At 35.8% G+C, this 27,888-nt stretch overlaps 1 protein-coding gene across 4 annotated transcripts in view; it reads right to left on the reverse strand.

Moving 5' to 3' along the window:
* ZFPM2 (zinc finger protein, FOG family member 2) overlaps window positions 1–27,888 on the reverse strand; it is a 462,487-nt gene that overhangs the window by 195,486 nt on the left and 239,113 nt on the right. For all 4 annotated transcript variants that reach the window (XM_036876344.2, XM_036876341.2, XM_036876342.2 and 1 more), the window contains one exon: window positions 27,583–27,701. In XM_036876344.2, coding sequence (XP_036732239.1) covers window positions 27,583–27,701 — 119 coding nt within the window. The remainder of the gene's footprint in view (window positions 1–27,582; window positions 27,702–27,888) is intronic.

Raw genomic sequence — 27,888 nt, forward strand, 5'->3', positions numbered from 1 at the left:
GGCATTAACATTTTTCCAATGTGTTCATTAAAAGCTATATTTACAGAACTATCTGTGTAAGTTCTACCACTGAAAGAATGCAAGTGTTGTGTGTGTTTTTAAGGATTATTATTAAGGATTATTAAATCCTATGTTTAATAAATTTTGTGACTAAAAAAACTATCATGAATAAAAATGCTTAAGTTGACTTATAAAGCAAAAGCCTTTATTCACATGTAGGTGTCACTTGATTTCTGTTGCTTTTGCTTGTTTTTTTTTGCCCCCAAATAATGAATTCAAGGAGAATTCCCCAAGGTTCTAGGAAGTCCCCAAAATTCAATCTCATGAATATATAGTTTATTGTTTACAACCTAGTTTGTAGCCTGCACAGAGAAGAAAAACATCAGAATCAGCCCACTAATTCATAACCTATATTTGCTTTTTTCATTATCTGAGACCATTCAGCTAAGACTCTGAACCTTAGTGGGGAGTTAAGTCTGAAAACTGAAGCTATTTTAAGAGAACAGGGGTGGTTGTTACCATACTAACTTATCTACCCACAACTGACAAATACTTATAATAACGTTACATTATCCCTCTAATCCCTCCTATTTTTATTTTCCTGGATGGGTCCCAAACTACTACTATTATGGCAGAACTATACTCTTTCAAGTCTGATAGGCTTATTTCTAAAGTGCACCATGTGTCTTGTGTAAAGTGATTGACTGGGTGTTGGCAAAAAGTTAGCTACACTTTCATTAACGTTTTGTGTGTGCATACGTGTGTATAGGTGTACACATGCTTTTTCCTTATATTATTCATGAATTTTGCTTTATTCTTATATTATTACATGAATTTCTTCAAGGTATTGTTTCAACCCACCATAAAAGCCATCTATATCCATTACAGAAACTCTGAAAGTTTGGATATAAATATCTCTCTTCTTCAAATTAAATATCTAACTCGGAAACACCTTTGGTTACGTCTATGGCCCCAAAACCATTTCTCATGACTTGAAGTAAACTGATACAAAACTGTAAGAATGAAATACACAAAAGCATTTTTAGTATATGTATGGCTCCAAACAGAAGCATTGAAGAATTATAAAATTGTAGTATGAACACATTTTGTATGGTATATGACACTTAGGCATATTGGCTGTGAATATTATGTTTATTACCCTGCACAAATCTCCTATATGCAACAGAAGAAAGGACAATAAATTAATACGGCTGGAACACATTGGAAAGAGCTTCTCAGCCTTAACATATCACAGTGACATTGCTGGAAGCTGAATTAAGATGTAGGTCTTCAGAGATTGAAAAAAAAATAATCCCTCACTAACAATGCTAGAAGGTGAGTATACAGCAAAAACATATGTTGGGGCATCAAGCTAGCTAAAAAAAAAAAAAAACACTGTAAAATATTAAAAGTGAGCAGAAGGGAGCTAGCTAAAAAAAAAAGTAAAATATTAAAAGTGAGCAGCAGAAGAAAGAAAATTAGAAGAAGAAGCTAATTGGAAAAGGAAAGGGGAAGATAGCATTGTTATAAACAAAATGAATCAGAAGGTGAGTTAAAAAGAAAGGGCCCAGAATGTTAAGAATATGAATGGCAGAAAGGAAAAAATAGGAATAGAAAGGATAAAGTGAGTAATATAATTGTGGGAGTAGCAACACAAAACTAGGCTAGTAGTAGAAATGGCAAGGTCACATACAGGGGATTCAAACAAAAATTACTGTGTACATTCATCTAAATTGATCACAAACATCTTAACCATTCTGCCTGTTCTAAATTCAAATTTCCATATTAAACAAAACCCTAGTTTTTCTTAACTTTAGGTTTTTGTAAGCTTTGTTCGCCAAGTAGCTGAAATTGTTTGCAAAAGTTATTTTTTCTGATTATATATATAACACCACCATATGGCTGGTAGGTATTGCCAAGGTAGTCTCTCTGTTGAGGCTTAAGAAAACTATTGCTATATGCATTTAACAAAGTCGGGATGGCATGACAAAATCTGGGATTTTGAATATACTGTTCGTGATAGTCTTCAAACCATGATCAAATGACAGTCTGCTATAACTTGGCGACACAAAAAAATCCTTACATAAATATTGACTGTAAATTATCAAATGGACTTTATAAGGGTACCAGAGGGAGTCCATGGGATTTGGATTCTAAGACCTTTTAGGGTTTCTCTTACTCCACTGAGCTTTCACCTTTCAGGTGACTTCCAGGTCAACTACTTGTAACATATTCTGAGCTACTAAGGATTTTAAACCATTATGGGATTAGAATCTCTCACTCTCATTGAATTGTGTGCAGTATGGATCTGGAATTTCTCCTGACTTTGGTCTGTGACCATGTTCTCAACAGGTCAATGAGGAGGGAGCCCCATGCCTACCCATCATCAGCTGTCACCTAAACTTGCCCCCTGACTGGCCAGACATTCATCCTTACTCTAAGAATTTAGTAAAGGACTATCTTAAATGGCATCCTGCCTGTGCAGAGGCAGTGTGGTTAATCTTTGACAAAAGAGCATTCACATGTCAACAAAACAAATGCCTAATGGAAGACCCTACTACAAAAGAATAAAGTAGGCCATTCAAGCTGCCAATAAAAAAGAAATTTAGAAAAGATTGAAAGTTTGAACCCAGCATCACCATTTCCACTGAGACTGAAGTCTGACCCAACACCCAGTGCTCCTCTGGCAGCCCTCGAGTGGAGTCACCCCAGGCCCCAAAGGGTCAATATGAAGAGTCCTGTGATGACGTGCTTTCAACCTGGAGCAAGGGAGAAGGGAAATCATAACACTCTTATTTTGACATGAGTTCTTCCTATAAGTGTGCTTTCAAAATTATTGTGGGAAAGATTTCTGAAAGAAGAAAAATACTTTTTATTGTCCAATCACTCTTGTCCTCTACATTTACTATAGGAAATCCCTGTTTTCCATAGAAAGGGAGTATTCTTGGGTAATCATAGATTTTACCACATCAGAAACTGGCTATCTCAAGAGTATTCATGCCTCTGCCCCACATACATAAGCAGACTAATCCTAGATCCAATATTATCTAATGCATTTTTAATTCAATTCTTCTCTTGCTTATATAGGTTATAAAATAGGGCTATTTTCAGATCCAACCAATTACTTAAGTTTCCTCCAAATACACAGTTATCACCAAACATAATAGCCTAATAACCAGTAAAATAAACAAACAAAAGATCAATGACAAGAGCTAAAAAACTAAAGTGCATAGCTTTTCTTAAATTTTCTTGCAGTGATCTTGTTTTTATGATACAGAACTACCAGTCTCTTAAAACACTCCATTCCAGTGGTTCCTGACTGGGGACAATTTCCCTGTCTAGGGGACATTTGGCAATGTCTGGAGACATTTTTTACATAGCCAGGAGTGTGCTATGGGTATCTAATAGACAGAGGCCAGGGATGCTGCTAAACATCTTAGTGCACAGGACAGTAACTCCCACACCAAAGAATTATCTGGTCCAAAATGCCAATAGTGCCAAGGTTGAAAATACTTTTTAATTCATATTACTAATCTATACTTTCTGGTTTACATTTTATAACACTGTGGAATAGTGTTATATTTTAGTTTGTGCTTTACAGCAACACTCCATATGGAAACCTGCAACGAGACCTGTCAGCAGTTTCTTTTTGGATTATGCTGTGTCTGCTAGCACTTCTACAAGGTAAGGGGCAGTCAAAATTTTCACTAAATGTCATTTCTTCCCCTTGGTTTTATCACAGAAAAAAAAAACACATTTGGCATATGTTCTTATGTAGAAGGCATTTTGACTATTCTTAAGTTAAATTTAACACAGCAAAAGGTTTGCAGCTCTTTAAAATAAAGGGTCATTCTCTGGCTATATATATATATATATATATATATATATATATATATATATATATATATATATGCCATTCATCTCTAAGAGTGTTAAACTCAAAGCTTTCACTTTTGTACACAATCCTTAAAATCAGTTTAGTTTGAGTTAGCCTTTAATTAGATCATAAACTCCTTGAGGATGGGGATATTTTCCCTATTTCCTATATCTGTTAAAAAAAAAAGGTGGCCTAAAAGAAGAATATCTTAGATAATCAGGTCAAAAATTCCAATCATGCTTTCATTTTGGATCAACTGCAATAAGAAGATCCAGCAACTTCCAAAGAAGCCTCTAAAGATCTTGCACAATAACTCAGTTGCATACATTTTTCTAAAAAATGGGAAGTGGTAGAAAAAAGGCGGGGGAAGATTATTCCTAGTGCTTATCTTCTTTGACAACATTTATAAGAAGTACCATTTGCTAATCAAAACAAAATCAAATATTGCATGGAAATAATCTGCAGTACATTCTGAAATGAACTAAGATGATGATTTAGTGTCTCACTGAAATATTTTTACTGACTAAAGAGTAATTTCATTTTATTGGACAACTCAATGTTCTTGAGGGTTACCATATTCTCTTTTGCCTGTAGGCCTTTCTGCATTAATTATATTTTATATCGTCTGCCACCCATAACACACACACCTCCCTGAACCACCCCCAACTGACAAATAGTATTAAACTAATTTATTCCTATTCATCCTGCAGGTCTCTTCTTAGATATTACTTCTATTTTTTTTATCCCAAATATATCTTAGGTATGCTTCTAACATACTATATTTCCTCCCTTACCAATTACAGTATTTTTGCTGATCATCTACTTGGCAGTAGTTACCCACTTATTTGCCCACTAGAACATAATCACCAGATAACAAGATCAATATATATTTCAAGTACACTGAAATATCGTCAGTGCCGAGGACCATACCTGGCACTAATAAAAAATGGTTGTTAACTATTAGTCCATTCATGGGTTCTGTGATTCTGCTGCTGTTTTGTTCCTTCAGTTTTCCTTTGTTCTTATACTCCACATAATAGTTACCAAAGGGAAAGGGACTGGGGAGGATGGGTGGTAAGGGAGGGATAAGGGCAGGGAAAAAGAAAGGGGGCATTATGATTAGCATGTATAGTGTAGGGGGGCCACGGGGAGGGCTGTGCAACACAGAGCAGACAAGTAGTGATTTTACAGCATCTTACTATGCTGATGGACAGTGACTGTGAAGGGGTATGTGGGGGGGACTTGGTGACGGGGGGAGCCTAGTAAAGATAATGTTCTTCATGTAATTGTAGATTAAAGATACCAAAATAAAAAAATTTTAAAAAAAGTGAAAGTGAAAAAAAAATGGTTTTAAATTAATGAATGGATGAATGAATTAAAATTTATAAACAGTTAATTTCTATGCATCCACTCCTACTCAGAGCACATAGCTGTTTTGACTCAGACCAGACAATTATACATTTAGAGCAAATAATAAGTCAAGGCTCAAGTGATTTGGGGATCTAGTCCCTTAGAGAGGAACTAGAAAACACTTTGCTGATACCAAATGAAGGGAAAAAAAAAAAAGAAACCACAGACTGTCAAGGTTCATATACTACTATTCACTACAACCGTTTTTTGTTTCTTTAAGAAACATCATATCCTCACCATCGTATGCCTAGTATGGAAACTGCACCCCACCCCCCAAACAAAAAAAGGAACATTAAGGTACTTTTAAAAAAATTCCTTCATAGGTCAGATAGCCTGGTAATGACTATTAAATAGCTGATAATTTGAGGGATTACAGTGTGAAGCATTGCCTTGTGTGGATTAGATCCCAATGCTTCCCTCTCCCAAATTATAAGTAGTAGTATTCATTCCATCATACTTTCCCTTCCCCAAAAGGGTCATTTGCTTTAAGTGGAAATCAGTAAGGAGAGATAGCCCAGCCCCCATTACAGTTTTATATCCATATGCCCACCCCTTATCATTACCAATGTCCTACCTCTAAAGACAGAAACATAGAGTTATGCATAATGGTTTAGTTATCTAATGTGGTGTTTGCATTTAACTGATCATCCCGACTCTAGTGGTGAGACACAAACCACTGTCAGATACCTAGTATTTTTCAAGACATTGTCCAGACTAGCTTCCCTGGTGCTTTATCAGAGGGTTTTATCAGGCCTCCACACGATAAGGGTTGCTACTATTTGCCAACTTGGAATTTTTGTAAAATTCCTTAATTTTCTGTTGTTAATCCATCAAACACAAACACATGAAAACTTATCTTATTCTCCAAGAAAAAATGATTATTGTACAGAGAAGTACTAGGAGATAGAGGGTTGGGGGCAGTGCGCTTGTCTTTAGTTTATTTAACCCTATCAAAACCAGGCTACTTTGTGTTTTTGACACCAGAGCAAAAAGAAATCTATGCACAGTACATAACTCCCTACTTCCCTTTTCTTGATGTATTCAGGCCCACAATCATTAAAAGGAAGTAATTTACTTTCTTTAAAATATTTTTTCATGTTGTTAGAATATATATCATAAAATACACTCCTTTGAGGATATAAAGGCATAATTTTAGAAAATTTAGAAAAAGTGTGAACTTAAGAAAAGATAATTAATAACTGTGCTTTTCCAAAATTAACCTTAAAAATATTTGGAGTAAATTCTGTAATTCTGTTACTTTAGTTCAGAGTACATTACTAAAGAGTATTATAATTTTAAAGTACTCAATACTTCAAAATAATACTTTTCTATTTGTAAAATATATTTTTCAGCTGCCACAAAGCCTAAAATGTAATTCAGACCCTTTAAAAAAGTCACACTAAGCAAAACAAAAAGGGAAAAGAAAAATATGATAAAAATATATTTTATTTCATAAGGGATTTTAGAAATAAAACAGACAAATTGTTTAACCTGCCCACTTCTTGTAAGCATTTTATGTTTTTCAAATAATCGTTTCCTATAAGGTTTTATGAATACAGTAGTCTGCAAAAGGGTTGTTCCACGATGTTTTTACCACAAAGGATGGAGAATGAGTAATGAGTGATAGGTTATGCAGATTCCAAGGACTGAGCCCTGAACTGGATTCCAGGGGCAAACTTCTCTCTTTTACCTCCGTGCCTTTTCTCCAAACCTGCACTCCTGCACATGTTTATTCTCCAATCCTCTGGATGTCACCTTTCATTGAAAGATGTGCACTCATCTCCCACTGCTAGTTGCACCTCTAGCCCCCTTTCAGATGGCTCCCATCTGAGTACTCAGAAAAATGCTTTTAGGACTCTTGACAATACAAAAAAGAACAACTCCCTTTCCTGACCTGGCAGATGGCAGAGTGTAGCCTCCAAATCCAGTTTCACAGACTTTGGTCATCATAAAATGCACAAACCTGAGAAAGACATTCTCTAAATTTTCAGAAACATACTGGAAATTTGTTGCATATTTTTTCCCTTTAAGCATTAAAAGACTAAAAAATTTTCAAAAAAATAATTGCTTTCCTTTTTCAACATTTGCTACACAACAGCAATCACCCAACTACTATGAAGAATAAAACATTCAGTGCTGCTTTTCCATACCTGAGTGTATCACCAAATAATATATAATCAATAAATGACCAAATCATATGTATGATAAAATATATGAGCAAATAATGAGCTAATCTCAGGAAGTTGGAGAAGTTTAGGGAAGTGAATAAATACAGATATTCCATGTCATATTTCATGACTTCCAAAAAATTATGAGTAAATTCCAAACATGGATTATAGTTCTCAACGAGGATTAAAGAGCTTTGGCTTTATTAAGACCAAAGATGCTACATGGCCTATTTCTCACTTGATCATTGCCATCTGAAGTTCTATTCAGCAGAGATTTGAAGGAAACCACCCAGATTTCTGGATATACATGCCTAAAAGAATTCCTTAATCACAGATTGATCAGATGTTGCTAAGCAGGAAAGGAGGAACATGGACAATTGATGCATTTGCTCCTCCCACATTAAAAACTGAAATTTGTTGCTGCCCAAACCTGTTATTTTTGGTACATTCACAGTGTACATTATATCAGGATTTCACAGCCTCAGCACTATTGACATTTTGTGTCAAATTCTTCGTTGTGGGAAGCCAGCCAGTAACCTGTATGATGCTCAGTGACTCTGGCCTTCCCCGATGTGCTGATAGCAGTCTCTCCTTCTCCCCACTCCTCAAAAACATCTCTAGGCACTGTCTATGTCCCTTAGGGGCAAAAACGTCCCTAGTTGAAAGCCATTAAATTAATTGTTTTTATTTAATGAAGAGTTATTTAGATGATCTTTCATTCTTTCAAACTTACTTTTCAGACCTACATCAGTTTAAACACATCATATGTTCTCATCAGGGTAGGATACCTACCTGAAAGCCAATAAATCCAGGTGGGTTGACCTGTAAAAATATGATTTCCCAAAGACTTCATTCTGTGCTTTGAGCATCAAGTACTAGAAAGAACCCTTGACAAGATGAAGTTGTACAATCTCAGCCAACAAATGATCTACTCCGATGCTTACACTAACTTTACTATTAAGCAAAAACAGGCACATTTTCAAATATTGATTCCAACTAATGTCTAATCTTAACAGGTGTGATCTTATCAAGGCCCGCCTATAATAGAGGGAGTGTCAGAGTTAAACAGAATAGGCTGGGATAAGATCACAATCGTCCTCACAATGATGTGATGGTATCACAGAATGGGGATAGTATTCTAAGTAATTATCATTAATAGATCCTGGCACAGGAAAAAGCAGGCCTGACTAGGGTCTAAACAAATTTGAGTGGGACCAAAAAAAGGTTGCTGAGAATCACAGTTTAAGGTACTAGGTGTTCTTAAAGTTGTTTTGTCAAAGTTTAACATACTAGAGTTTTTAGTGAACAGGGAAGTGCAGAATGATTTTAGTACAATGAACATGTAAGGGGGAAAATGCCCCTTCATTATTGATACAGGTACATTTATCTGTCTTTTTGCCCATGTCATCCACTCTGGTTATTTCTATGCCTTGATCTAATTAGAGTATTTATAAACAGGTTAGTTGCAGCTATTGAAAGAGGTTAAACACATTCACTATTTGCAGTCTACCAGACATCAATCTGGTAGTTGATCTCCATCATAAGAAACAGAAAAGGTTTGTTTATATTCCTTAAGTCCTTGGCCCAGCTTTAGTATACTTTTATAATACTATATATGGCATCAATGCAGAAATGGTTCAAAAGTAGCTTTTTCAGCTTTTAAATTTAAATTGTAATGCACTGATTCATTCATTCTTTGGCCCTTATGCCCTAGTACACAAAAGCTCGTAATTATTACTTCACTGTCTACTTCCCAATGAAGTAGGGAAGTACACACAATCTACAAAGAAGCCAGGATGCCTTTTTTAACTCATTAATGACAACTTAATACATCCAGTAGATTTCATCTTTTGGAAGGTCTATTAGATAAACACATGACTGCTTACTGATGTTTTTATGCTTGTTACACTGAGCTAAATGAATATTTGCATGAAAAAATATACCTGTGATCATTAGTCCAAATAATTAATAGAACACAGAAATTTTTGCTAGAAACTTAACTCTGAATAGGTCACTCCTTTTCCTCTTATCACATAGAGATAAGTCCTTTTCCTAGCATTATGACACAACATTTAAAGTTATGCAAACAATATAAGGAGATAAGTTAGCAAATGTGATCAAAAGTATGTTTTTCTCAGTGATGCTTTTCATTATATTGAAAGCATGATTATGATTATTACTGGCACTGTTATTATTCTTATTCACACTCTGTCCAGACTTTTCCAGGAGGAGGGGGGGAAGCCAAACTGTATCTTAGTTTGTGTTTCTTTTCTCAAATGGGTGATTAATTACAGGTGCTGAAATCTTTTGGATAATCATTGAGGGTGAACACATGCATCGCTGAAATCTGCAGTACACACAGAACTTTAAACATGACTGGTTGTTAACATGGTAAAGCAAAACAGAACATTCTACACTTTGTATCTTGTCTAAAAATAATGCAGTCGTTGACCTTAACTTTATCAAACTGGTCCCATCATCAAGGTCAAACACAGTAGTAAATAATTTCAGCTGGACATGAGCATACCATAATGTTTATAATAGAACTCTATCTGTACCTTGTGTTTTTCTACACACAGTACTCACAAAAATTAATCTTTTTTCAATAAATAATTTAATTTTAAAATAGATTGGTGAGATTTGGCAAAGACTTAAGATACAAAGTACATTTATCCAGTGCTAAGTCTTCTTTTCAGAGTCTCTATTTCTACTTCAACACCGTACTATACAATACACATGGACAAAGCCCAACTATATATCTAAAAAGACACCAAAACAAGAGTTATTGTCAGCATATAGCTTCATGTGTTTGGAGATATTCCCTCTTTTATTACTTTGACCAATGAAGAGGACATATAGGAGGCCATTCAGAAAATCTTCAGATCCTAATTTTTTCAGGAGGGACATCAGTGATTGGTAAAGGATGGATACTGAGGCCCTCGAGGTCCTGAGGACCATTTTACCTCTGTGTAAAACCAGATGAAGAGACAGGAAGACCACAGGTGTGGTGCTAGTTTTCCAGATTTGGAACTTCACAAGTTAGCCATTGGCTGGGTTCACAGAATGGCAGGAATGTTAAGGAGGCACAGCTATATTTGAATCTCTCTTAGGAACTACCACAGCACATGCTGCTAATTCTCTTTTCAGTTTCCATTTTGCAGGAATGCATTAAACAAAGAAAGGAAACTACTATCTGAAACAAATGATCCGTTTGTGGAAAGATATACAGAAATACTGATTTTTGTTTCTTCACTCATTAAGATTTATGCAAAGAGAAAGCAAATGCCACATAGTGAAACTAAGGGTTGACTCTGTTACCAACAGTCTCATCACTACTTTTCATCTCTGTAACACACACGATATGCTCTTCTTCTTTAGCCTGCTAGTCAGGGCAGTGGTACCTGCTAGTGGATGACTGACTAAAAAAATCAAGATTGAACTTATTCCCTGAGGCACACTGTACCTCGGATCAAAGAGTGCACTCGGGGCATGCTGAAAATGCAAATCCCACTGCCCTCACCTCTCAACTTCCTGGTACAGGAACCAAAGACAAAAATCCTTATAAATGAGTGGCACTGTCTCTAGAGAGGGAATGAAGAATTAGACAGAGAAATTTGGAGATCTGAACTGATTCAATTATGTAAATTCTTTTTAAAAAGCTTAAGGCTAGATTTTACTTTGTAACCACCCAATTTTCCATATTCTAGTCTCAATGACAAATTAAGAACAGCCATTGATGTGAAATGCTTAAAATGAAGATGATGTCTGTAGAAGAATGGATAGAACTCGATCCAGAAATTTTGCTATATTACAAATACAATGCAATTGATTCCAAGAATTTGATAGAAATATAAGTATTAAGCCATTTAAAAAAAATCTGCAGCACCTTTAATTACATTGTCATTAAAAAAAATCACTTCTTTAGCTAATTCAGAAGTCATTATATTTCACTGAGTGCATGGTTAATAGGAAATAGTCTAAAGAGGGCTTACCTACCATTTCATAAATTAAGAGTATACAGAATAATAACAAACTTCAGCCTGATTTAGGATCAGATTTTTAATGGCATAAAGAGCGATATAAATATCAATGGAAACAATAAAAATGTAAGTAATGCCTGTAGAGTTATGAAGTTACCTCTCTTTTATCAGTTTTCTAGTATATTCAAATTGCATTCAATATGTAACAGTCTTCTTTAAGCATTATAAAGAAATTCAAGATCCAACTGCAGTAATTCTAGTGAGTATTCAGTCACTTCACAGTGGAATCTGCTTTATTGCCACATACGTCAATGATGAAAGCACTTCTCTTACTAACAGAGTAATAATATTAATATGCAGGTGAAGTACAGAGGGATTACTTTTAACCTGTTAGGTATACTATTTAATTTTTAAAATTCTATTATTTCACAATTGGTCAACATGGAATAAGTAGATTTTGCAATGAGTCACATCTGCAAAATGGAAGCAAAGTACTGAGAAACTTAAGTGCTACATACACTATGAATACTTTGCATTATTTGATGGTAAAAAAAGAGCTTGCATTACAATGCATTTCAGGAGAAAGTAGGGTCAAGCAATACAGTAAATAAGGTAAGTGCAAGTTAGGTTGTAGCAATCGATCAGCGAAAATGAACTGTACTTCTTGAATTCTTTTCCTTTAGACTTCAAGATAACTGCATATACACTAGCAAAAGACAGTTGAAAAGCTATTGAGAAGATGCAACTAGAACAGTAGGCTCCCTACTCGTTAGGATGCTGTCAAACCAACTGAAAGGAGATGACTTGCTTCCCTTTTCAAAGCCTTCAGTGGCTAAGGAGGTATAAAAATAATAGTCAAAAGACTGAGTACCCTTTTGTCCCCTCCAGTGTGACTGGTATGGAAAATCTGCAGCAAGTATTAGCAACGCTTCATAAAACTAATGTTGCTACCAAACACTCTATTTCTTAAGACTAGAATTGAATACTGAAAACTAAAGATACAATTCAGTATCTCTAACTTAAACTATTTGAATCTTGTATAATCACAAAATACTTATTATACCATCTCCATGAAGATTATAGACACTTCTCAGTAATTCAGGCTCATGGAAAATACAGAATAAAGAGAAATGAAAACTGACAGAAAATCAAATAATGTAAGTGAGCACTTTGAGTTTTATTGCTTGCATTTTTTTTTTCATTTTTCACATTTTTCTTTTCTGTTCTTACCATATTTGCTACTAATTGAATTGGGTCTTCCTATAATGCCTTAATTGGTCAAAAATTATAAACATCTTTTTCATTCTGCAGATTCATACACCCAAATGTTCTACACTTGTTCTAAGCTAACTATTTAAGACACTTAAACTGTCCTTAACAATAATTTGCCAAGAGCTAAAGTAATGAAATTATGAGAAAGAAATAATGTTACAAACATTATCAATATTTACAGTGTTGTCTCATCTATAACAGGAAAAATATTAAGTAGAGGAGTGCTTTATTTCAAGAGACTGTTTTATTTAGAAAAGTTTAAAGTATAAACAAAATAAGATTAAAATATCAATCTTGAAAATCAACTATTTATTGTGTGTTTATGTGCATATGTGTGCATGCCTATGACTATGGCTTTTTCTTGTGTTAGGTTTGTTCAAAGCAATATATAAAGGCTATGGATAAAATTCAGTTATATTTAATACTTTTTTTAATTGAAGTACCATTGATATACAATCTTATGTTGGTTTCAGACAATACAGTGGTTCAACAGTTACCCATATTATTGAATCCTCACCCCCTCTAATGTGGTCACTGTCTATCAATGTAGTAAGATGTTTCAGAATCGTTAACTTTATTCTCCATGGTGTATTACCACCCCATGACCAACTTATATTGTGACTATAAATTACTGTGCCCCTTTATTTAAATACTCCTACAAGAAGTAATTATGTTTGATAAGAATTCAGATTTGTCTCCCCCTTTCTTAGCAGAGGTCTGACTTACACTATATGCTTAATAAATATTGAGTCAAGTTTCCCTTCAAGATGTCTAGCACAATATATGTAACATTAGAGGAGGAAAAAGATTTTAGTCATTCAATTTCTAGTAAATATCAACAGAGGAAGACTATGAAAATAGTTATGAAATGATGAAAATAATTGTTCCACTCCCCTCTCATGTTACTGTAAAGGAAATAACACACCACTTGGAAGGCATAATTTGGTGGTGGTTGGTTGAGGGGTTAGTTCGGGTAACATCTCCATTTTGTCCAGCCACTTATGAAACCAATGGTCAAATGTTTAGATTGTGCTCTTTCCTGCAACCTTATTTAGTGATTACCTCCCAATAAAATGAGCCTATAAAAAATATCTGAAGGCTCTTCACAAATGCAAAGCATGAGTAATATCATTCCAACTAGATTTATCCTTCCAGAGCTCCAGTAGGAAGGAAAAGGGTTTCAAAGTGACACTGGTAAATATGTCACTTTCCTTCTCTATCTTTTCTCATACTCATATACAGACATTCGTTTAAACAAAAGTTAAAAGTCTGAGTTAAACTCACTGAAACAAGGAGATTAAAGTTGAAGAGGGCATCTCCCTCTATCAGTCAGGCCTCAGCGAGGGAACACACTTCACCTCTAGGCAACTGAGCCTTTCTAACTGAGCACTATACTAGCCATGGTATGTAAGGTCACTGTCTATCATTCATCCCTCTGACAACCACTTTGTTTCTGACTCTTCACACCTGTGTGCTGATTTATAACATGCCAGAATAACAGTGGAATGAGTGAAGGAAAATCCCAGCAGTATCTATAAGCCTAAAGATTCTTAAAGATAACAGCCTGCTTTAGGATGTTAACTTTTCTGGCCTCCATTCACTAATTGCTCTCTGTCTTTATTATTGTGGCGTGCTTTGAGATACTGGTTCTATTTTGCTGGCCCTTCAGCTGTCTGTTAATTATTTCTCTACATGTGTAAAAAAGATTTTATTTTAGCTGTCCTAGGAACAGCAGATCAGCTTCTAAAGCTCACTAGAATTCTCTTAGCTATATCTATTTCTTAAAAAACATTTAATGTGTGCTTTTTTGAATCCAGAGCAAAAATAGCACATTAATCCCGTTTCAAAAATCCCAATAAATAACAAAGGTACATTATGCTCCGAAACAGCTTCACTCGCCCATATGTGGCTCCAAAGGCCTGCCCAAACAGAATCAGCCTATAAAAGACAGTTTCATATTTCCTCCAGTCATATAACAGGAACCTACAGGATATAAAAGGTACTGGCCCTTGCACAGAGCTCATGATGACAATGGCATGGAAATTCACTGCCAGCAGATTAAAAGTGACCTCCATACATACTTTGGGAGCTTTCCCGGGATTTTTTTTTTTTTCTTCTTCTTCTCTTTTTGACATGGATTGACTAATCAGATTATGAAGCAAATAACTTAAAACAGCATCTTGAATCTCAGCCCCTCTGACAGTCACAGAATTCCACTATCAAAATATTTCATTAGAAAATCTTCAAGAAGCAGCAGCAGGTTTGGCACGGAACCCTTAGGATCCCATTAAGGGCCTCTGTTGTACTCCATAGCTTGTCTAGTCCAAAACGGCGCACTCCTCTCCCACGGATTCTCTCCAAAGCCATTCTGAATCCTCTTTTCCTTATCAGGCTGATACAGACCTGCATCATCCTCAGAGCCTTCTGACAGGGGCTACAACAATTGGGTGGGGGGGTGTGATACAACTGTTCATTGTTTCCTTTCGCAAAACCCTGCCACAGGGCACAGATTAACACCAAAAAACAGATGGCTGCCACCAAAGAGAAACATTTTTCAGAATGCCTCCACTTGATTAATGAAGTAATGGAGCCGAGCACCGTTTGACTTTCATCATGCCCTCTTCCTCCTCCCCCTTCTCCTCCTGGAGGGTCAGCAGAGATGGGGAACACGCTGTACATGTCTGCTTCCTTTGAAGACTTGTCATTTTCACAGCGCTTTGAAGGAATGCAACAATCATAAAACTGCTTACGTTCCTAGCTAAAAATATTCAGATAGAGAACGATCTCTCCTTTCACCCATCTCTGAACTTCTCTAATAAAGGCAAATGCTAACTGTTTTTTTCCCTGTAGATACTTCGCTCAACACGTGCTCGGGCCCTGATGCTTATCTCAGAGCCACATGCGGCATCACTGAGCACCGTTCGTGGACTATGCCGCACATGCCTCAGCAGCAGTGACTTTGAGATGCAAGGGGGAATGCCACACTGCAGACTGGCATCAGAACCCAAGGCACTCTTGCTGCTCCTGTCCACGCATGATGCTCACACACAGGGTAAGGAGAAACAAATGGTTTGACTTCTTAATGAAAGCTAAAACTTAAGGCATATGAAATGCCTTTGCCCTTCCAAACTCTCTCCCCATTTCTTCATATTTCATGGGGCATCACCATCTCTGTTCTAACTGCTTTATTCCTTATTCCCTCCATTCTTTCAACTCTAAAATGCCATAAATAATGAAAGAATTAGGTTAACATTTTAAAATACAAAGCTAACTCAAAAGTGAATCAGACAGGCTAAATTGCTTGTCTAATATTGCCTGAAATCCCCAATCACACACCTGAGAAATGCTTTTTGAAGAATAACTCCTTACAAAAAGAAAACACAAAGAAGCAAGCTTATCAAAAAAACAGGTTGGCCACTTAACCTTTCCTTCTCTTTCTAAAAATAATGTTTTTTTCTCTGCTTCTGTGGTGATTGTTAGATGATAAATGCTCTAAGTACATACCTTGTACTTTTCTAGGCTATGAGTTCTCAGAATACTCATGCTAGCTAATCAGTAAATGTGTGTCTCTGAGTATAAATACATGTGCACACGTGTATAAAGATGTATATGCACAATGATGACCAATGTGCTTTTAAAATATGTTCAGAGAGGGGATGGAAGAGAAAAGGTCTAGATGCACTGTTTGGGGAATGAGTAATCTACTTTCTATTCATAGGCATAATAAAAAGTAATCTAGGTTTTTATAACACTCTGTATATTTTTCTAAGTGACTAAATGTATATAATTTTATATAATTTTACCAAACGCCATGATGGAGGGCTGGTATAATAACCTCCATTTTATAAATGAGGAAACTGAGAGCATGTGTGATTACCCAAGATAGCAATATCCACTTCAGGTAATAACAGTCGGGACAAGAATCAGAAATCAGGCTACTCTGCTCCCATCATGGGCTCTTCACCATACTTTCTTTTCCATTTCTGATCTTTACAATGTGCTAGTGTATGTTTCTCAAAATTACTGGAGAAGAAGGACCACTCAGCAAACAGTGTGCTTTTGGTCCCTAATTCCCATTAGATTTTGTATACCTCATGTTTCCTATGGTTTCACTCATCTTTATCCTCACAATTTCTAAGTAATCAAGGATTTACTGATCATCTTCTATGTGAAAAAACCTTATTTACCTTCACAAATAACAATAAGTGCATCTCATTTTCACAAGTGTCTCCAGCTTATTGGTTAATCTTTGCCTTACAATGTACGATTTAGTTTTTTTCTGTTCAGATTTATTGGATTTTCCCTTGTGATTTCGCCCACTGCTCTTATTATTTGAAAGTCCTTCTCTATCCTTAGAGGCCAGGTAAGCATTTATGCAAATTACCTTTAGAGGTTAAAGAGCCTCTGGGATGGCCCCCAGAGACCCCAGCCTTTGGTTTCAAGCTCTTGCCCTTCCTTTCAGTGTGGGCTAGGCTGAGTGACCCAATTCTAATGAAAAGAATTCAGCAAAAGCGACATGATGCCACTTCCAAGATCAGATTACAAAAAGACTGGGGCTTCCATGTTGCACTCCTTCTCTTGTCCCTTTCATTTGATTGCTCGAAGAGAAGCCAACTGCTGTGTGGTGAGTTGCTCTATGGAGAGGCCCATGAGGCAAGGGACTGCGTCAGTAGCCACCCTAGCGAGCTTGCAAGCAGATCTTCCTCTTAGTTGAGCCTTCAGGTGACATCACAGCCTCGGCTGTCACTTTGCAGCCTTTGCAGAGGCGCTGTAGCAGAGCCACCTAGATTAGATGTGCTTATATTTCTGACTCTCAGAAACTAAGAATAAAGAATATGAGAAAACCACAACGCTTACACACATAACCCTATGCTTGACTCTGAGTTCCTGACCCTTAAACCAGAAAGAGATAGAAAACATAGAATGACAGAAAAGACAAGCAAATTAGTAGAATCAAGGAGCCACAGTTTTGTCAAACAAGGCCAAAGATTTTATGAGAAAAGTGGCATAAAAGTAAATGAAAAATAATACTTAACAAGGAAAAGTGATGCTAATTCTCATGAGAGAATTTCTTAAATAACTTTGTAAGTTTCCAAAAGTGTTTAATAAATATTCTTTTATTTTTGTTTTATTACAAATATATGCAAGAATTCTTGCCTCTGCACCGTGACACGTCAATATATAGGCTTGTAGGAGTGGGTTAGACAGGGTTATACTCACAAACTTGCTTATAAGTGGAAAATCTCATATGATGCTAACGATTGTCAATGTCAACTGAGAGCTACTGTTAAATTATGATATTTCATTAATAGTGTCCTGGAACTACCTATTTATTGGTAGTTTAAAAACAGAATCCAATATTTTATGACTCCAATATATATTTTATTAAAAGAGTTATCCCTAAGCGATATTGATTTCCATGAACAAATGGAAGGAGTACAAAACAGCACTTGTATCCACTCTTTCACAATTATCTCCCACCGAGTGAGTGTGTTCATTACCATGCCTGGCTGAGATCACTGCTATATCCTCATAACACTGGACCAATATTTATTATACCATGCAAATAACAGATAAGTACCCAATGCCAAACCAATTGTTTTAAAAAGAGTTGTAGAGTGGCAAGTGTTCAAAAAAGTCAAGGAGAAAGACCTTAAAAGGCATGCCAGATATATCAGCAAATAACACAAGAAAGTTTTGGTCAACTTTTCAAACAACTGCTCTTCACAGAACTTTCTGACTTTAACTTTTCCTCTAGCCAAAAATATCTTTGAAGCTTTATATTCTATAGTTTGTGTTATGAAAACAATAGAATGATAGTTTGCAAAACATTTCCACACCATCCAAGAATCTGATGGGCTCACCTTAGGGAGCAGACTCTATCTCCTATCTCCATCCCCTGAGAGACCCAGAAGAGTGAAAGATCTTCAAACAGGAAGAATTCCACAAAGAGCACCTGGAGTATAAATCAGTAGCCAGACTTTGTCTTTCAAGCCTATATTCTGTGAGAAAGGCAGTGCTACTCAATAGTCTCTTCAACTTTATACACATACTCTTCTTAGACTAACTTCGATATTATGAGATGAACAACTATGTCTTCCAGACATTGATTAAATTAACAACAAAGCATGGAGTCATTCTGATAACTCCATCAAAAGTTCATCTTCAGTAAAAGTTCTCCTTGGAGTTCTAGAAAAAGGAAACAATGAATAACCTTAAATAAAAAAATAATGCTTTTTGTTTATTCAAACTTGGCCTAAGTATAGGTAGATAAGTTTAGCCATGTATCATAATCCAAAGGCAAAAAAGCATTTAAATTTCAGACATAGGTAAGTAAAGTTAGACCCATAAGTGATACTGTCTTGAAAAATCTATATAAGGCTAAGAATTGTATCTTTGTGTTCCTACCTTTCAAATCTAAGTTCAAACATAAAGAACCTGGAAAGACTTTGCCATCAGAAGAAAAAGTAAATCAAAGGAAGATTGAGATTAGCAGAGAGACTAGCTGCTCACAAAAAAGATATCTGGAGGCAAGTCCAAATTATCAGGAAAGATACAATTTATGTTTTCATTTCAACATTATTTTCTCATATTATAGTATAATTCCATTCATTGCCAACATCTTACCTATGTTTACACTGCAATACAATCAGTCCCTGTTGATCCATATGCAACTGACCTCTCTGGTTTGCTCCTACAGATTTGAATTGTGAAATAATTCTCTAGTGATTGGTCTCCTTCCTGACTCACATTCTATGGGATGCCTTTACTAACCTGGGACCCTATACTGACCTTTCCCCCTCCCTGAGCACTCCCTACTTCCACAAACAAATAAACAAAAAACAAACAAAACCTACTCTAATTCTAGACACCAGGCCCACACGTCATTTTCCAAAGCTCTGCTACATTAAATGTCTTGTCTCATGTCTTCTCCAGTCAGCTTTCCTGTCCCCAGTTTCCATTAATTCTTCACAGAGCAGATAGAGTATGAGAGAAGCCAGGATCTTGGCCTCCCTAAGGGACAAATCTATAACCTCCATCAATAATGAATTTCATCAACGTTTCCCAAGAGGATCAGGGTACAATTAAAAAGGTTATAAGCCCTTGCACTACTAGAACCTAAGGGCGTCTGTGAACGAAACTGGCTTAAGCCCAATTAGAGGAATCAGTACATTTGTCTTCTCTTGGAACAACCCTGCTCTTTCAGCTCCATCAATTCAGTATAAATCTGACTGATCTTATCCAAGAAGTTAATAGAAAATTGCTCACAGTGGGCGACTGCCACCTTAGTTTCCAAGCAGAGACAGATGGAATTTCCCAGATGGCTTGTCACTGGAAAGTGCAATGCTGGATGAGACTTCACAGAAAGCTTGGTGGAGCAGAACACCTTCTTGGCCTTCACCCACGTCATAGCGAGGGATCTAAAACTGATTCCGTTGTAAACAAATCATAATTGCCTTAATAGGCTCAGCACCTCATCCTCCCCAACTGCTTCAAAGCACTACAAATCCTACCCTGAAATTAGTCAATATTTCCCAAGAAACCATCATGGGCACATCGCCTTATTGTGTAAAAACTGAAGAAATAGCTTTCATTATCCTGCACTACTGAAACTTAGGTTCAAACAAGATTAAGAAAAAAACATAACAATATAAACAAATCAAACAGGCACAGTGGCATTAACTGTGGTAATTGTTTTGCTAAGTTGGGCAGAAGAAGTAAGATCTCAGAGGAAACAGTAGAAATAGGTATGAAGGTCCAGGAAGAATGCAAGGATCTTGAATAAAGAGAGAGATGCCTCATTAACTGATATGGAAGAAAAGTTAGAGGAAAGAATTTATTTATTTATTCCTTAAAAGTTATTTATTGAGTCCCTGCTACAAGCCAGACATTGTTCCGGATAGGAAGGATACAAAGATAATGACAAGGAGCATACAGTCTGCAGGGGAGAGACAACTGGACACTTACAAATATGTGATAAACGCTCTTATCCTAGTAAACCTAGAGCATCATGGAAATACTTGAGGAGTGCATATCCATTCCAGACTGGAGGCTTTGAGGAAGGTTTACTTTGGAGTGACCTTGACCAAGTCTTTAATAGGAACTGGAACTGGTGTGATGAGGTGGGGCAGAAAGGAGAGTAGAGCTTTCTAGGATGATGACATAGCACGGTGAAATTCAGAGAGACATGAGAAAGTATAATCAGAGTACTAGCATAGGTGAGAGATTGACTGAAATCTGCACTGAGAGTAGAAAATGGTAAGAGCGTAAGAGGGGGACATCCTGAAGGTCCTTTTAGACTTTGACAAGGTGTGTGGGTCTTTTATGCTTTTTCAGATTAATTTAAGCACAAAATTGACTAGTTTTGTTCTTAGGAAAGATCATTCTTTGGGTAAAAAAAAAAAGGAGACAAGAAAGAATGCATAAAGAACAATTAGAAGAATATTATGATGATCAAGGAAGAAATTACGGAAGTTTCAACTAGAGCAGAGGTTGGAGGAACAGAAAGAAGAGAAAAGACATTGAGAAAGCAGCAGTTAGGGAACTTGGTTTCTGGATGTGAAAAGGAGAATATTGGGAGATATTTGGCTCTAAGTGGAAGAAAAAAGCAAGGGTAGTAGTTACAGGCAATCAAAGAGAGGTGTGTGTGTGTGTGTGTGAGTATGTGTGTAAATTGTAGTAGTTACAGACAATAATGGAGGTGTGTGTGTGTGTGTGTGTGTCTAAGTGTAAATGGTACTAGGCAATAATGGAGAGGAGTATGTGTGATTATGTGTGTAAATGGTAGTAATTATAAGCAATAAAGAAGAGGTATGTGTGTGTGTGTAACTATATGTGTAAATGGACATTTAGATGTGTAAGAAGGAGAGGTAGAAATGGAGACAAAATTATGGAATAACTTACAGAATAAACTTCTGCAGAGGCAGGAGAGGCGATGCAGAGACAGAATCAAAGGTGGCAAGTTGGAAGGCAAGAAGATAGAAAGACAGTTTGTGGAAACAATAATCAACTCTCCCTGTGACTGTTAAGTTGGAGGAAGTCAGTGCGAATGGCTTAGAAAACAGCTGAAATGTGCTACTAGAGAAAGGGTAGAAAGCCAAGGTTAGAGATTTTTTAATTTAAATGTCATTTGTAAATTAGTAGCTGAAGCTTTGCAAGTGGATAAGCTCCCCGAGGCACTGGGAACAGAGGGAAAAGAGAAGAAAGGCCAGAGTGTTTTGGGAAATATGCACTGTTAAATTCAAAAGAGCTGAGACTAGAGAGATGCGAGAAGTGGGAAAGTAGGGTAGTACTGAGCCCAGACTAGAGTGAATATTAAGAAGGAAGATACCACTCCCAATGTCAACATCAATGAAAAGAAATGTAAGTCCCCACAAAACGTCATGCCTCAGCAAAATTATAAATTATATCATTACGAGGGTGAAGATGGGAGGATAGGATGAAGAATGCTCATGGTAAGGAAATTAAATCAGATCATATTTTTTTGTAAAGAGCACTTACTGAATACCTATTTTGTGCCAAAGGCAGAGGTCCAAATTTGAACCATAGAGACTTTTAACAAATCTATATCCTCTAGAATCTCAACACTAATTTGGATATTACTTTCAAATTTACTTCATTATTATATCTTTAGAGGCTGTCTTGGTATGGCTTCCCCAGCTTACCAAAAGAGTTTGAACTAGAAGGAGATAAATGGAGACACCTGATAATTCTAATTTTTTTATGCTGTGGATCAGGACTTCTAATGCTTTTCTCAACCACATTTCTATGATGATAAGTATCTTAAAAAATTAAGGTATAATATAATGAGTGTATTATTTCAGTATTGAGTCAATGAAATGCTGTCTGTGGTATCTTTCATATGTATGTTTCTATTTGTAGAATTCAATGTCACAAATGCCCCATGGAAAAATAAACAAGGTTCTATTCTGAGTGAGTAGCATCACTAAAATGAGATTTCCTATCAGATTTCATTTGTTGAATTTAACAGTTTGTGATAGCTTACCCTAACCTGGGACTTTCTATTTATGTTCTATGTAATTAAGTATGATGTTGCATAATTCCAGCAATTGGCTGAATAACCAGTTAGCTTCTGACAGCTGATACATTCAAAAGCAAGTGAAGGCAAAGGTCCCTTAAATTCCAGACACTCATTCTTCCAAATAATCATGGTTGCTTGATACTTATTAAGCAGATACTATGTGCTAACATAGCAGAGATATAGCATATTACAAAGACTTTTGTCTTCAAGAGAAAATGAGAAAACTTCAAAGGCACAACATATAAATATAGAAACTCTAAACACCTCCAAAACAAATACTGACCATAATTTAAAGTGATTTAAATTTGTTCTTCCTTGTCAGCAGTCTTCTGATACTTCCAATGAATAAAACTGTAAGACTTTCAAAAACATTAAGTTTACATCTCCATGATAGCACTCAAAGTAAGGTATTCCTTGGCCCAAAGGTGGGATGTTGGAAACATGGCTAGACTCACACACTGGCTAACAATTTCTTCAGGGTTTTAAGATTGTACTTGAAAAAAACAGAAACTTATACTGTATCATAGACCTTTGGAGTCTGTGATAGTTAATTTTATGTGTCAATTTAGACTGTATGGATGAGATTAACATTTGAATCAGTGACCTTTGGGTAAAGCAGATTGTTCTTCATAATGAGCTGGGCCTCATCCAATCATCCGAAGACCTGAGAACGAATTTCATCTATACCATTGGCTCTCTGGGTCTCCAGCCTGCTGGCCTACATTGCAGATTTCTGACTGGCCATCCCCTACAATCACATGAGCCAATTCCTCATAATAAATCTCCTCTCTCTATATAAAAAACATGTACACACACACACCCTATTTGCTCTGTTTCTTTGAAGAACAGTGACTAATATAGTCAACTTCAGTTATGTAAAATACTCAAACACCAAAGGTCTAGTTTTACTTGTTCAAGTTAGAGTGTCTGTTCAGTTTAAGTTTAATAGATATTAACAGGTCCACATTTATGACTGACTGAGCAGTATAAATAGTTAATATTTGTTGGCACACATGCTATCTCATTTAGTATTTACAGAAGTTCTACTTGCTAGGTAGTAGTATTATTATCCCTGTATTACAAACATTTCTGAATGTTTGATTGCAACTTGAATTCTGGAGTCACACTGAGTCAACCTTGGGCTAGTTATGTAACTTCTCAAAGTAGCAGTTTCCTCCTCGGGAACAAAGGCAGTAAGTATGATCCTCTCATATGCTTGTGTAAGAACTAAATGAGATGTAAAACATGCTAAGCACTTTGACCTGTATCTGGACCAAAGTATTAACCATGTGCTGCTGATGGTATTATTAAACCATTAAAGCATGAAGTATCTAACAGGATAATGAGGTGTGGGCAAAAGATTATTTATTCTTATGTTCAGTATGTCATGATTTCAAGAATAACTTTTTGCCAAATCAGTTTCTTCAGTGTTTCTATATAGCCTGTATTTCTTGACAAGTGTCCTGTATACATCCAAAAGCCTGTCTGCAAAGGCTTCCTACAGAAGGTGGCATATAGATAATGCACTTCAAGATGGGAACTTGAAGGATATAAAAAGAATCTGACATCTGGCATGGTGACTCAGTTAATTACTGTGTTGTATTAATTAGTGTGCTGAATCTCCTGAGCCAATACCATGAGTCCAAGCAAAGTAACATTACATGGCATGGTGAATAAGCACTTTAATAGAGTGTGGTAATTCCGAATTTGATTTAAGAATGGGTAAGGAAGGGATAGAAAGCCATATATTTTATAAGGAAAACTTGCAATATGAAATATACATTAAAATCATGTATAGATTAAAAAGAGGTAATAAAGTTGCAGAAGTCTTTGAATTAATTCATTACTTCTCAAATAGTCTATGACGTATAACATATTTTGCCCAAAGAAAAAAAGAGCATACTTGTAATTTTCTAAATATTTTTTTCTCAGAAACTTTTATAAATGTAGAATTCATATAAAGAATTCCCCAACAAGGTTCCCAAGGATTTTTACAAATTTAGAATTCCTGTAAAGAAATCCTCAAAAATGTTATCATTCTCAAATCATGTTACAGATGCTGTTGAGGAGGCAGTGTGGCACGATCTTTGAAAATGAAGATTCTGGAATCAAAAGTCCTGAGACTTTATTTTCTTATCTCTAAAATACAATTTAAATAGGACCAAATTCACAAGTTCGTTTGGAGGCTTAAATGAGCTAATCCATTTCCAATTCTCCGTACAGTGTCTAGAAAAGAGTAAGTGTGCAAAATAAGTTAGCCAAAAAACTGTTCTACACTAGTAACAGTACTACCAATAGTAGAACTACTAGTATTTAAAGACATAAAATCAGAAGTAAATTCTGGAAAAAAATACTTTTGCAGAAGAAAATATTTTAAAAGTACATTTGGCAAAGCAACTAAGTTTTAAAATAGAGAACAAATGGCTATCATTTAAGAAAATAACATGAATAAAATATTTAAACCCAAAGATAAAAGAAAACTGGGATATTAAAATTGTTTTCTATAGAGAATAATGCCCACTTCTGGGTTTTGATACCCTAAGGAGTATTCATACACTTCAAATAGTATCAAAAGTTCTGGAAATGTCATATCTACAAATTGAATCCTTTAAAAAATATTAAGTGTGGCAAGAAATAGCTTTAGAGTGATGCAGGAGCATTAAAAAACAAAATGATATCATCTATCTAAAAAATAGGAAATTATTCCACTGAAAAAATAAACACAAATAGGTTTATTTTCTACACATCACAATTTAGCATATGCTAAAAATGTATAAAAGTATCACTCTACATACATACATACATAGTTAATGGTATAAAGATTAATGAAAAATTGTATTTTTATATAGATATAATTTTGATATAGTACAGGGAAAACATTCCTCTCCTACATCAGTAAGTAGGTATCACTTAAGTAGCAGTATCCTTTTGAAGAAATATCAGAGAAATGAATAAAGATTGTGTTGGTATCTGATATACAGTGATAAATAAGATAAGTATCTTTTGCCTAAAACATTTTTTAAGCAATGGTAGAGGACCAATAGAAACTCCCAGATTCAGTAGGTTTGGGATAACATTTAACACAACCTTTGATGTTTAGAGACTCTTCCTCTTGCCTTTGCTTGAGAAGTCAGTATAGTTAATACTGCTCTCTCAAAGGAATCAATAGACCAACCAAGGTCTACACTGTTTGTGGGGCCACATTTCAAATCCTTTTTGAAGTGTACTGGACCACTGAGAATTAAATTGCCCAGACTTACATACTTCACTTGGCCTATTAACTTAAATACATGTGAAATCTCCTACTTCATCATTTTACATACAAGGATAAATACATGGATTTAGAAAGTAAAAAGCATACCCTAGATTCTCACATGCTGTTTAAAAGTTTGGTGACACAAATACTCTCATTTATTCCAAGCTTTACTTTTAGTTGAACCAATACCCTCTGTCTCATCCATATGGCACTGAATGAGCAGAGATCCACATGTCAGTTTTTTTCATGTAATAACCTGAAGAAGAAATGTCCTCATGTAATAAACTGAAGAAGAAATGCAATGCTGCTGAGTTCAGGACATTTGTCAAAACATCATCTGGGATTTTTTCATGTCCCCACAGTGTAGACTGAATCATTTAGCATCCATGAGGTTCTTCCTATGTAAATGTCATTTACAGAGAAGGACCTAAATTTTATATATATGTAATTTCTGGATCTCCTAAAGAATGTAAAACATTTTCCCCCAAGTTTTATCACTTGTATTATCACTTATAATAGGAGAGGTCTTAATATCTTAATTGCTGGAATTGGTAAATGTTAAATTGCCTGGCAAAGGGGAATTAAGGAAGCAGATGGATTTAAAGTTACAAATTAGCTGACCTTAAAATAGGGAGACTATCCCAGATTACCTAGGTGGGACCAATATAATTGCAACTGTTCTTAAATATGGAAGAAGATGACAGTAGAGTCGGTCAGAATGTGGATGTGAGAAAGACTCAACCAGCCACTGCCCGCTTTAAGGATGTGAACAGCTTTGAGGGGTTTTGAACAGCTTTGAGAAGCTGGAAAAGCAAAGAAAACATTCTCCCCTGGAGACTCCAGCAAGGAACTCAGCCCTACAGACCCTTTGATTTTAGCCCAGTGAGATTCACTTCAAACTGACTTCAGACCTCCAGAACTGCATGAATGTAAACTTCTGTTGTTTTAAGCCACAAAGTCTGTGGTAATTTGCTACAGCAGCAATAGGAAGCTAATATATCCAATTAAGAAATGAAGTTTAACCACAGATCCCAACTTTCCATGACTCTTTAAGACATCTACTTAATCGATTGTCCATATAATCTTACCTAGAGGCAGATTTCTGATCTCAGAACTTTTACAAAAAAATTAACAACACAAACACATAGTTGTGATGCTAATCATTCATCCTTGCTCTTAGAGGTACGAATAACACTACCACGGAATAACAAGGTTATTTATTTCTTGTTCTTCATGCAAACATGAAAGGTATGACAATTAATGTGTGCCACATTAAAAAATAAAAGCATTTGTATATATTATTAAATCTGAATAGTATTAGTTTGGCTAAGCAGATAGAACAACCACCTTGTAAATTACCTTACTAAACAACCATTTAGTAAGAATAACCTGTTTCCTTCTAAATTCTTTGTATATTACTGTCTCAGATAAACCACTTTGAAAATATCCAAGTTTTGTGGCCCATGAAAAAGAAAAAAAACAATCTGTTATTTTTAGTGATTTCCCTGGGAAGCAAGCAGAGATCATTTCTGAGCTATGACAAAATATTGAGTCAACCATCTCAAACATCCACATACCAGCGAATTATTATTCAGGTCCATCTTCCCGGTGAATGGTCCCCAGGTTGTTCCTACAGGAAGTTGCTGCCGACTCTGAATTTTTCGTTCCCCATCTTTCTGAAACACCTCCAGCTCTCCTGCAGACAACAGAAACAAGAGGTGTTTAGTGTACTTTCTCTTGTGCTTTAACAACAGTCACCACTTTTTGTGTTTGCTTTATGAGCACAAAATTCTCAGGATTCATATGAAGAGAATGAATTATACTTTTCTGAACAACAATGGATCTTGTTAACCTGAGAGAAAAATAAAACTTGTCCTTATAAT

The sequence above is a fragment of the Manis pentadactyla genome, chromosome 3 (genome assembly GCF_030020395.1).
Source record: "Manis pentadactyla isolate mManPen7 chromosome 3, mManPen7.hap1, whole genome shotgun sequence".
Classification (NCBI taxonomy): domain Eukaryota; kingdom Metazoa; phylum Chordata; class Mammalia; order Pholidota; family Manidae; genus Manis; species Manis pentadactyla.